Consider the following 12,645-nt stretch of genomic DNA (forward strand, 5'->3'; position numbering starts at 1 on the left):
GTGCATTGTTATGAAAGATGTATGTACTGCTTGAACGTTTGAGATGTTCACGCAACGCGTGGATGACTCAATCGCAGTGGGAATAATCATTTCTTAAATAATAATTCCGATCGCTCGTATTTGTCACGCTATTCCGAATGCTTGAATGACTGAAATATCGATTGTTTATGTTATGTCTGTACGTACCGCAAAAGGAGGCCCAAATGACGACCACCGCCGGCCATTTTGAATCGAGGGCCATGTTCCAGCTAAATGTTTCTAATATAAAGGTGCTTTTTTTAACGGCAAAATAGATCACATGATAAAAATTGACGCTTGATATTCGTTTTTTATCACATGATCTGTCTTGACGCTAAAAATGAGCGTCGAGCATTAGCATAAAAAAGTACTTTAAAGCAATAATTTTTATTGCAATAAATTTTACATCATTTTGTAGTAGTCGTATACCGCTTGTAAAACTAATCCTTTAATTAAAGAGGAATAATTAATATTAATATTCTTTTAAAAAAAATGTATGTGTTACTATTAACAAACATATATTACTATAAATAAATTTTAACTTAATAGTACACTCTCATCTTAATTTATTGTGTGTGTGTGTGTGTGTGTGTGTGTGTGTGTGTGTGTATGTGTGTGTGTGTGTGTGTGTGTGTGTGTGTCGTCTCAAATAGTTATAATTTCAAATATATTTTTTTAAAATATGTAAAAAGACATAAGCCGGAACAGACTTTTGCAGTCTTTAAATGTAAAAGGCTTTCTATACAATAAGTTAATAATAAATCAGAAATCAAAAGCTAGAAATTAACTAAATAACAGTCGAATATGAAAAAAATAATCGACTATGTTTTGTCAATTTTTAGATTCTGACTTCTGATTTATTTCTAGCTTATATTATAAAAAATCTTCAATATATTTTGATCGATATTTTAATATATCAGTATTTAAAAATATGAGAGATTGAGACCGATATTTATAGTTGATTCTTAAATTAAGACTGTTCAAGTATATGTGTCTTATGAATCAATCAGAAAGCTGTATTAAAAGATTTATACTCTTTTAAGATAATCTTAAAATAAGAATGAATTATGAATATCCTAAGATTTGATGCATACGTTGATATCCTGAAACAGCAAAAAATAACTTTTTACAACATGTTATGCAATATATTATTATACAATATATATATATATATATATATATATATATATTCTAATTATTGTGCAATAAACTAAAAATTTTGATAATTATTATAAATAAATAGAATTAAAATTTAAAAAACGAGAATATTAACACACATCACTATCACAAAAGATGAAGAAATGAATTTTATCTGGTGAAAATTTTTTTCAGAATTTTTATATGAATTGGAAATATTTTTTTTAGAAATATTAAAGAAGTTTATGTCTTTTTTTAGAATTTTTCATATGTAAATTCTGAAATATTCTAAGAGATATATTCCAAGAAATATTCTAAGAATTTTGTACACGACTTCTCATTCTATAATTTCAGAAAAAATATCTTAAATTTTTTAAATTTTATAAAATTTCGTCAGAAAATTATAGAACGAAAAATTTTAGAAATCTCTGAAATTCTAAAAAAGATGTAAACTTTCTCGGCATTTCTGAAAAATGTCTCAATTTTCTAAAAAATGATAAAAATTGAATTATTCAGAAATTTTGAAAAAAAAATTGAAATTTACATAGAAATTTTGAGAAAAAGATTTTCAATAAACATCAAAATGTGATAGTTTGACAGTTAAACCAATACCGTTTAGCCGTTTTAACCGTTTCATCGCCAGGTGTTTTCCAAAGGGTATCGTCGTAACATCGCTACGTCCCTACGCGTTTCGCAGTGTCGTCTCACGGTGGCGCGTCTGATTCGCGTAGTAGTCCAGCAAGTGTTTCCCCGAACATGGCGGACGGTGCTCGTTCGAATTTCCATGGGACACAATGAACGTGCGCCGAGCTCGCCGCGGTAATGCCGATAACTGAGGGCGTGTCGTGATCGTGCAGCCCGGCCTACGTGGGTGTCCGGGGCGTCGTCGTGATCGGCGCGGCAGTGCGATACGAAGGCAGCGGAGCCAGGCTTTTGCCGCCGTCGCCCGTCGTGTTGCCGCGAGCCGCGAGTGTCTGCGCCGAGCGAGCGAGCGAGCGATCCCGAGCGAGCGTGGAACAAGCCGACCGTGGCGGGGCCCCCCCATGCTTGTGTATTGTCGAATGTCTGACCGGAGTCGAAGGATGAAGACCGCATGTAGCAGCGCGTGATTTCACGGCCGAGACGCTGAGGTACGACGTCAGGTACCGCGATCAGACTGGATCCCATCCGTACAGCTAGTCAGCTACTCGACCCGATTCGAGCCGACACGATCCGAGCTTGGAGCCGCGCGGCGCCGCGCCGGGTCCGACGCGGGTTTATTTACGACGCCGCGGCGTCCAGGACGCGCGCGACGAACCGCCCGTCCACAAGCATCAACCATCGTCCGTCCCGTTTGGTCCCGTCGCCAAGGGCCTATCGGGCTCCGAGGGTTGATGGTTCTTCCACTCCTCCTCTCTCCTTGCCTTTCTTCTCTCTTTCTCCTTTCTCCCTGTTTCTATCCGTCCTTCGCGCCGTTCCCGTTGGATTGATCGGACCGACGCAAGGAATCGCTCGTGTAAAGAAACGCGGAGATTCCCGTAAAAGCGAAGAATACAACCTCGTCGAACGTGGTTTTCGCTGAATGCATCCGTGAACGTTGCATCGCGCGAACGGGCTCCGAGAAGCATCACGGCGCTCTCTCCTTCGACAAGCGAGAGTGAGTGCGCCGGACTGTTTTTTTAATGAGATGCCGATCATATGGTCGCGCGACCGCGTTCCCGTACGTCGAATTGTGTAACGTTACTCGTTGTGGCAGGTGGCGATGGATGGCATGGCGAATAATGATTTACCTGCATTTTCCTCGCACCTTTGAACGGGGACGCGCATGGCTCGTTGGTTAGTTCGAACGCTTCTTCGAAGCGTCGTCGGTGATGTTTCGAGTCGAATCGCGTGTTGTTTTGTTAATTATATTCGAGAACTTTATATACCACAGATTTATGCAAGTATTCACGATAAATCTGCGAACGGTTTTAATAATCGTATTAGGATTTTAGTCAGATGTACACAATCTAAAGTTTTTAGTGTAAATCTCACTCTGAAAATCTCATTTTGTAGAGTCAAATTTCCCTCTGATAAGTAAAATCTCTTAAAGAATCTTAAAAAAGAGTGGCTCAATTTTCTCTTTAGAGTGAAATTTTACTCCAAAAAATTAGAGAGGTTAGAAGCGTGTAATAACGAAGAATATATTTATTTTGGTCTCCCTTTTTGATCGCAGCATATAAAAACAAAATCATAATAAATTTCTCATATTATTACATTGATATAATTAACTTGATGAAACAGATTTGGAAAGTGAAAGATATGGAGTAATAAGTTTAAATTGTGTTCTTTTATGATTATCAACAATCCATATTTATATACAGAGGTTAAAGGTTTTTTACAGAGATTTATTTATAAAAGCTATCTATAAAAACTATCTCTTTATTGGTATTAGCTTGATTCAAATCTCTAATAAATATACAACAAATAAGAGTCTCAAGTCTATAACAATCGAAGCTGAATCTTAGATACTTAAATAATTTTCACACGAATTTATATATCACATATGTAGTGATTTGAACTAAATATTTTTAATAAATGTTATTCTTGATTATTACATACTTGATTATTACAATACTATTTATGATTTAGAAACAGGATAGAAAATGTCAGAAACTGAAGAAAGTCTGGTAGCGCCCGATAGTACCACAAAGGAACAACGGGTTGGCTTCTGTCATGGAGATGACGTTCTTCAACATAGAGATGGCAAATATTACCTTGGTACAGTTGTCGAGGTATGAACAAACTTATATTTCTCTTTAGTGATATTTAATAGTAGTATTTAATAATGTTGCACACACACATACACACACACACACACACACACACACAACTCACCAACACTGAACTTTACTTTTACATAGGTGGACATGGTTAGGGAAAGATGTCTTGTCAAATTTCTGGACCTTACATCTTCCTGGTCGTTATTTAGAGAGCTGACAAAATTGGCAATGCCAGACTCGGATGTTATGTGTGTTCTTTGTAAACAATCTCAGCCTAAGACTGACAATGACATTATCGTTTGCGACAAATGTGGCCGTGGCTATCATCAATTGTGTCATCAGGTACATATTAGGAATCTTATTTGATATCTGAAATTATAAAAATAAATTCAATTATATTAACTGAGAGAGATATAAATTATAATTATTATACATTTGCAGCCTGAAATATCAAAACCAGAATCAGGTAGAGATATTCATTGGATATGCAGAAGATGCATAGACAGTCAACCGCGTACGCGTGAATCTTGCGAACCAAAAAATTCTATGGTTAAAGCAAGCATTAGAAAAGTTTGCAGCGGTAGGGACCAACCTCAACCACCACCAGATGACATGACAAAATTGCCATATGATGTAAGATTTAAATATAAAATGTATATTATTATTCAAATAGTCTATATAATTATATTATTTTTATATATAAAATAGAATATGCTTTAAAAATCTATGACAATAAAAATTTTACAAAATATTTTCATTATAACATATAATTTCAGCCTGATATGCTAAATTGGGATAATCATCACAGAGTGAACGCCGAACAAATTTATTGTTACTGTGGACTTAATGGTGAATGGTATGCACAGATGTTACAATGTGGTCGTTGTAGACAATGGTTTCATGAAAAGTGCATCAGGTGCTTAACTCATCCTTTGTACAGTGGTGATAGGTAAGCAAATATAAAAATGATTCAATTTAATTTGAATATATAGATTATTATTATTATTGAAGTATGAGTTTTTAAAACGCACGGGTCATCTCAATCATTATCATTTTATACTTCTTCATTTTAATTTTCTAATTAATCTTTTAAAATTGAGACATATATAACATATGAGGGAACTCAGGATTCATTGACTCAATTGCTACGAATCAACTGCTCTCATATGTTATCTCATACAAGTTGTCTTCATATAATAAAATTATTAATAATTATATAATTTTTTATATAATTAAATTATTAATAATTTTTACAGATTTTATGTATTTGTTTGTTCAATGTGCAATCATGGCAAAGAATTTATTCGGCGTTTAGAAATGAAATGGGTAGATTTGGTGCACCTGATGTTGTACAATCTGACTGTTTATAACGCTAAAAAGTATTACGACTTGGATACTATTATTATACCTTACGCAAATGACAACTGGTCGGCCTTACAGCTTCCAACACGGGTAGGAGTCTTCAACATTAGAATATCATCTATAAAACGAATTATTCTAATTTATATTTAATTATAATATTTGATAATGTTTATAATAATATTGTGTATATTTTTAGATTAAAAATGTCAGTCTCGATGTACGTAGGCAATCAATATTAACAGCATTGACAACTAATAGAAACAGGTTTAAATGTGGTAAAGAAATAAAAAAACGCACTACAATATGGGGTCTCCGTGTCAGATTGCCACCACCTTCTCCATTTATCAGTTTACCAATATCTGGCGAAATAGATGATTCTGTATTACGTAGATGTTGGGCTGGTAATAAAAGACTGCAATATCTTCCTCCGTCAACAGAGTTAGTATAATATACATAAATTATATAAGATATAAAATCAATTATTTATTTTTAGCATAAATATTTATGTAATGCGTAAAACTTATTATTTCAGTCCGGTGATTTTGCCAGAAATTACAAAACAATTGATTGCGTTAAAGCAAAGGGTGGCAGAGGATGTAGAAATACCTGTAAGTCCTACACTTATAGCAATGCGAGGTACAATTTATCAAAATTCGGAAGCAGAGCAAAGTTCATGTCCAAGTCCACCTCCATTAACAGAATCGAGTCAATCAATAGAATCTTTAAGAAACAGGTATACTATTTTTACACATATATTTATTTACTTTTATTTTATTAATACTAACTATTTCTATTATTAGCTATTATTAGGCTCTATATATATATATATATATATATATATATATATACAGGGTTCTCGTATCATTCGATTTTTTTACATATTTTCGATGTATTAACGACAAAATATTTCAAATAAGTTTCTAATGAAATATTAATTGCGTAAGAAAACTAAATTGTTTATTTTTTAACAAAAAGTTAAAAGTCAACTTAGGTTTTTTTTTAATAGAATTATATTTTTTCTTTTTATATACACACAGATGAATTCAATCATTTAACATCATGTCATTTTGATTATTTGATTTGAAGGTAATTTTAGAGAATTAATATTTGAAATATAACTCCCATTCTGTCGTCGATACTCAAACATAATGAACATAACCATGTTAAGGAACATACAAAGTCAAAGAGAAACATACAAGATTCTGTTGGTGAGATATGATGAGATATAATTGCGGAACCAGTTTACCGTGTTTAATGCTATACGTTACATGTTGGAGGATGAATTGCTTTCATACCGAAAAAATGATATGATATTATTAGTACTTGATGAATGCAAAATAAATGCACGTGAAACTGTTTATAATGAACAATATAATACGGATAGAGTTCCTTCCGTGAAAACTTTTTACAATATTGCATTTTACACGGTAAATTTCTAGATGAAAGACTCAATATGGATAATATTATTTCTATCTATTTTTCTTAATATGGTCATTTGTTTATGTTTGGGTCTCATTGCTTTATGTATCAACGATAGATCAGCAACACTTCATGAATTATGTTTTAAGTATTATAATTAAATTATCATGAAAGATCCAATGATTAAGAAAATACGTAGTAATGTATCATCTTTTTGTGTACTATAATAATATAAAAAAACAAATATATGATTCTATATTTAAAGAAATATAGTTGGATTTTAATTTTTTTTTATATGAACAATTTTGAAACTTTTCTTATGCAATTAATTCTTCATTAGAAAAAAATAAATTTTTACTCGAAATATTTTGTCAATATTTCATCGAAAATATCTCAAAAATCGTAACGATTGATCCCCTGCATATATATTGTATTGTAGAAATTTATACGAGTGGAATGAGTGCATGTAAAACATATGAAAGGCGAGAGACAGCAAAAAATCTAGATGCTAGATCGATGACAGAATATTACAAAAAACTTTATTTTTATAGCAATTGTAGTCAAAGCGTATAGAAGTTTAAATATTTCAGTGTAAAATAAAATGTCTTTATTCGATTTCATATTATAATTTCAACGTTTTTTCTTCATAGTTCTACTCGTATTACTTACAATTCATACAACATATACATGTATTCAAGATAAAACCATGAAATAAAACATTATTTTAATACATCTTAAAATCTTCTATTAGGCAATTTTAAATTATTTTTATAGATATTGCAACATAGGCGGCGGTTTTGTAAAAAAGTCATTCCCATTTCCTAAGTTGAGTGTACAAAAAAGACTTCGTCGTCTATTAGCATTAAGCAGTTCACGAAGAATGTTACGTAAGAAGAAAAGAGAGAAAGTAAGTGAAGGTAGTAGTAAGGAAACATCATTGGAAGACAGAGAAGCAAGATACAGAAAAGCAAGAATATTATTGAAGAACGCCATTGCCAAAGTAAAGGAAAGGAAGGTAAGATTATTGCATATTCATGTATATAAAAGCGTGATAAAGTGATATGATAGTCATTTAACTTTATTACCTGTCAATTTAGAATAAAGAATATATATAAAATAGGACTTCTAATAATAGTAAAAATATAATATAATAAGATTTATAGATTTAAGAGGGCTACTTTGGAATCAGCGCGGTAAGATGTGCGCAATTTACATTTATATAATCATTAATAGTATAATATGTATTAAAAGTTAGTTTGAATGTTTCGGCTATCAGTTTTAGCCATCTTCAGCAAATACATAATTAATATATTAACAAAGAATATTTTCTATTCAGTCGGAAAGTGAGAAAAATATTGTACAAAGAAGTTGCCTGTCTTCTTGGTTAACAAGTGACTGCGTTCTAATAAAGTTATTAAGAGTTAAAATTACGTAAATTTAACAAATTGAAATTGTACAAAGAAAGTGCTTATCTCAATCCTATATAACACTGTAGTTAAGTATATTACAATATTGAGTAAATGAAAAAGATTTGTATAAAACATGTAATGAAACTTAAAAATCGTCAAAATGTATCGAATGTTCTTAACAATTTCACGTAAGAATATAATAAACAAAAAGTTTTTAAAATAGATACTGAAAGGACATAGAACAATGTTATCATGTCTGTGTAAGTTAAATCTAAATTTATTTATATTTATTAAGAATGTCATTATATATACAATTTAAACCATCTGTGTCTTTTTGAAGATTGAAACCATTTGTTTATCGTTTTATATTTATGATTTCTGAAATCAATCGTTTGTTAAAATATTTTTTTTCATTCAGTATTGTCCCAATCAACTTTGTGATACAAAGTTGATTGGGACAATACTGAAGTGTGCTCAGTGATAACAGAATAAGAATTAGGATCTTTACTCTTATGTTCTGTTATTCTTGTAATTAATTTCCTTTTCGTTTGATCCACCTAGGATACATCACAATCCTTACAGTTTATTTTATAAACAACATTTCTTTTTTGTTCTTTCGGCGTCAGATCTTTACTTAAAACTAACATCTTTAATACACATTATACTATACACAATATACTATTAATGATTATATATAAGTAGATTGCGCATCTTTTACGCTGATTTCAAAGTAGCTCCCTTAAATATTATATTTATTATCTTCAGGAAAAAGATTGACTATTGCATCATATTTTTTATTAAGCGAGATGCCTTCTTGTATACAAGAATGATAAATAATGTCATTTTCATTTCTGTTAATGCAGAGCAAACCACAGAGTTCAGAAGCATCCGATTTACCGCCAACACCTCCAACTTCTGTTTCTGGACCGCCAACACCACCAGCTACAACATCAGGTATATCCGAACTATCCGTGCCTAGTTCCGTGGATTTAATGCATCCTCTGCCACCTTCGACGCCTGCAGACACAAGTGGAGATGAGACCAGTTCAAGAGGAACTCTTGATTCTTTTATTCCACTACCCAAAGATTTTGAAGGAAAGAATAATCCATTCAGTGATTTAGTGGGCACGCCTTGTAGCATTAATCAAGCAAACTCGAGTACACCGTTACCTTATAATCAATGTCCCATCACCTTGCCTCTGCCACTGACACCTGTGATCTCGCAACCGCCAGTGGTACGTCCTGCCAAGAGGCAGTTATCGGAAAAAGACATTATCATTGATAGAAACGGGCAAGTAAAACGTAGAAGACAACATCGACGAGGACGACCACCTGTCCAACAGCAAGTCCAGCAACAATTTCAGCATACCGCTAGTAAAACGGCAACTATTACACCGGCTCGTAATAATGAAATTAAAAGTGAATTTGCCAGGAATTTAAGAAGTTCATTTAATGGTGCCTCGAGCAGTGCAAATAGTCAAATTGGGAATTGTGTGGATTATGCTTTAAATGGTAGGAGGTTGAGACAACGGCAAAGTAATGATAAATTACCTCCCCCCGATCCACAACCACAAAGAAAGAGCAGTATATCTTCATCTCCAAAGTGTTCGCCTGTGAAGCAAAGTGCACCTGACATATCTCTGGACGATCTGAAATCATCGGTGAATATTTACTTCGGTGCAGCTAATAGAATAGCTGCTGGTGAAAAGTTTGTCATCAAAGCGAAGAGGATAGGGCCAAATGGTCAGACACAGTACCTCATCGAATGGGAGGGACTCAATACTTAACGGTAAATAATCCGCTTACTACGAATATATTACGCAATCGTATACAACTTTTCAGTTGAAATCAAGCGTAAGATGGCGATCACTTCCTCGATATTTTATAATCAATTCTCTCGATTTGCTTTTACGGCAAAATGATTGTGATCGATTGTTTTGCGTTACATGCACTGCCACTTGTTACGTACATTTCATTAAAATGTATGTATTTATCGGCGTAGAATATGTGAATGTTCTTGTAAACGTATGTTTCTCATTTTATTAAATTATTAATCTGAATCTTGTGCGATTTTTGTTACGCACAATAGATATTATTGTTAGACGATGAATTCATTGCAGAATTTAAAATAAAATTGCTTTATCGAATAGTGTGTCAAATTATATTAAAAAGATGATTTTTTTGTTTATTTATATTTTTAACCATAAAAAAGTATACGCTCCATATTTATCAACACCTCATCGTTTCATACACACATCTATTATATATAATTAAACGAATATACACACCGAAATATACTTGCTTGAAAAAAAACGTTTGCAAGAACAATCGGATGTATTGCTTATCAACTGTAAATAGTGTAGCATAGTAGACTTGCGGAAGTATTGAAGTACGATGTAAATCATGCGAGAAAAAAATTCCGTACAATTTACATTCGTTACAGAAAGATTGGCCAATCGTCTTCTCTAAATATCACTAAATGTCGCTAAACTGCGAATAATAACAAAAATGAATTGAATTAGACATTTGACAAAAAAGTGAATTGAACTAGATATTCTTATACTAACGTACTAGCAAATGTTAGTGGTTAGTAGTAAAGAATAAAATAAAGCAGACATCCTGCGCAAAGGTTATTTTTCAATACACTTGTAGAGATAATCGTCGCTTTCTGTAATTTCATTGTCTTGAGTTACATTTTATTTACCTTTTCTGTATATGACAATACGATGCAAATCAAAATTTCTCTTAATGAGCAAATAGAAATTTATCTTAATTTGTACATTTATAAATTAATTTTTATGTATGATATTGAATGTATGAAAGGAACGCAGTCATAATATTTTTCATAATATTTTTATGAATCAGACTCTTATCAACCAGTGTACTTGAGACAATGAAGATACAGATTTAGCATTGCTCATTATTATACAAGACTAAGAGAAAATGGCACATCTGTTTCATACCATTTGAAATTAAACGAACGGCACACTGAATATGTAAGTAATTGGCCAAGTTATCTGTGCAAAAGTAATACCGTAAATATGAACTACTCAAAACTGTGTTAACAAGCACACAATATGTGAGTTCATTATTGTGTAGTTATGCACTGTAAAAAATCTTTATGTATTAAACAACTAAAAAACTAAATTATGATTGTACATAAATATATTGGTATTTAAATTATCAATGTAACACAGTTAGATATAGTAGTCGGTAAATGTAACAGTGTCGCAAATTATCTTACAATAATTTTTGATACAAATTATTTTATACAATAACTCCGGATCCTGCTGGGATTATTATGTAAGACGCATTTTGTACCTCAAATTGCACAGAATCTATGGTCAACTTACTAATCAGAAAATATAAGCAATTATAAACGATGTATAGATACTGCAGTAGCAGCTATTATTAAAGTCTCAAATCAAAAGAGCTTATTAGAAATGCGAACTCTAAGCACTTCATTTTCGGTCTACCATGAATTAAAAATTCACTCTTATAATAGATAACTTTATTTTGCAAAAACATATTTTTTATTCGTGACGCATTGCTAATAGAAAATTAACATAATATATAAATTTTCTTATTTCTTATTTTCTATTTTTTTTTTATTAAACGGAAATTTTATATCGGAAACAGAAATTTTAAATATGAACATAATCTCTTATGTATGATCCGTAATAATATTTTAGAAGCGCATTTACATTTTTTAATATAATTCTTATCAAATTTTAGTTAATGAGATCGATATTATTCTAGATAATTTTATTTTGAATTTCTCAATAAATTAAAAAGCTGAATTCATAAAAAAAAACTCATGCTCGCAATCAACATTATAAAACATAAGTATTCATCGACGCTATTTATTTAAACTTTTTAAATGCAATGCAACGGCACTTTTGCATTTTGTTTTCTTGGAAGAGGCTCAAGCAATCTGAGGCCTGTGGTATGAAATGAGAGATTACGAATTGTCTTCTTATGTAGTAAGATTTTATACAAGTCAAACGATGTGTCAAAATTTTCGAATCTTCCTTTTATCCTTTAGATAAATAATTTTCATAAAATGTATACAATAATATAGATTTATTTTATAAATTTTGGCTCACATCTGGAATCATATTTTATATATATATATAAAATTACACACACATACATACATACAGGATGTCTCAGAAATAAGGTAGAAGTCGCATTTGGGGTATAGAATGGGTCAAGGGAACAAAAAGATCTGATACCATTTTGAGATATTCGCTGTAGTTTTCGAATTAAAAAAGGAAACGTATAAACCAATGTGCGGTGTGCGGTGAAACCGCGTCGCGCGAATTCGTAACACGGCTTATTGCGCCTCACTCGATAGCGGCAATAATAGCACATTTTCTTATATGTATGTTTTCTTTTTTAATTCGAAAATTACAGCGAATATCTCAAAATGGTATCAAACTTTTTTGTTTTTGATGACCTATTCTACGCTCCTTGATGACCTATTCTACGCTCCCAATGCGACTCCTATCTTTCTGAGATATCCTATATATATATATATATATATATATATATATATA

The 12,645-nt window shown here is 32.0% G+C and overlaps 1 protein-coding gene across 1 annotated transcript; it reads left to right on the top strand.

The window, feature by feature from the left end:
• The first annotated feature begins 3,779 nt into the window (after nucleotides 1–3,779).
• LOC105627043 (metal-response element-binding transcription factor 2) lies at nucleotides 3,780–9,873 on the top strand. Its single transcript, XM_012208322.1, has 9 exons — nucleotides 3,780–3,908; nucleotides 4,038–4,238; nucleotides 4,338–4,529; nucleotides 4,673–4,845; nucleotides 5,153–5,348; nucleotides 5,455–5,696; nucleotides 5,791–5,991; nucleotides 7,452–7,677; nucleotides 8,950–9,873. The coding sequence occupies exons 1-9, from the start codon at nucleotides 3,780–3,782 to the stop codon at nucleotides 9,871–9,873; spliced, it is 2,484 nt and encodes an 827-aa protein (XP_012063712.1).
• Nucleotides 9,874–12,645: the final 2,772 nt, after the last annotated feature.

Source organism: Atta cephalotes (genome assembly GCF_000143395.1).
Source record: "Atta cephalotes unplaced genomic scaffold scaffold00008, whole genome shotgun sequence".
NCBI classification, from domain to species: Eukaryota; Metazoa; Arthropoda; class Insecta; order Hymenoptera; family Formicidae; genus Atta; species Atta cephalotes.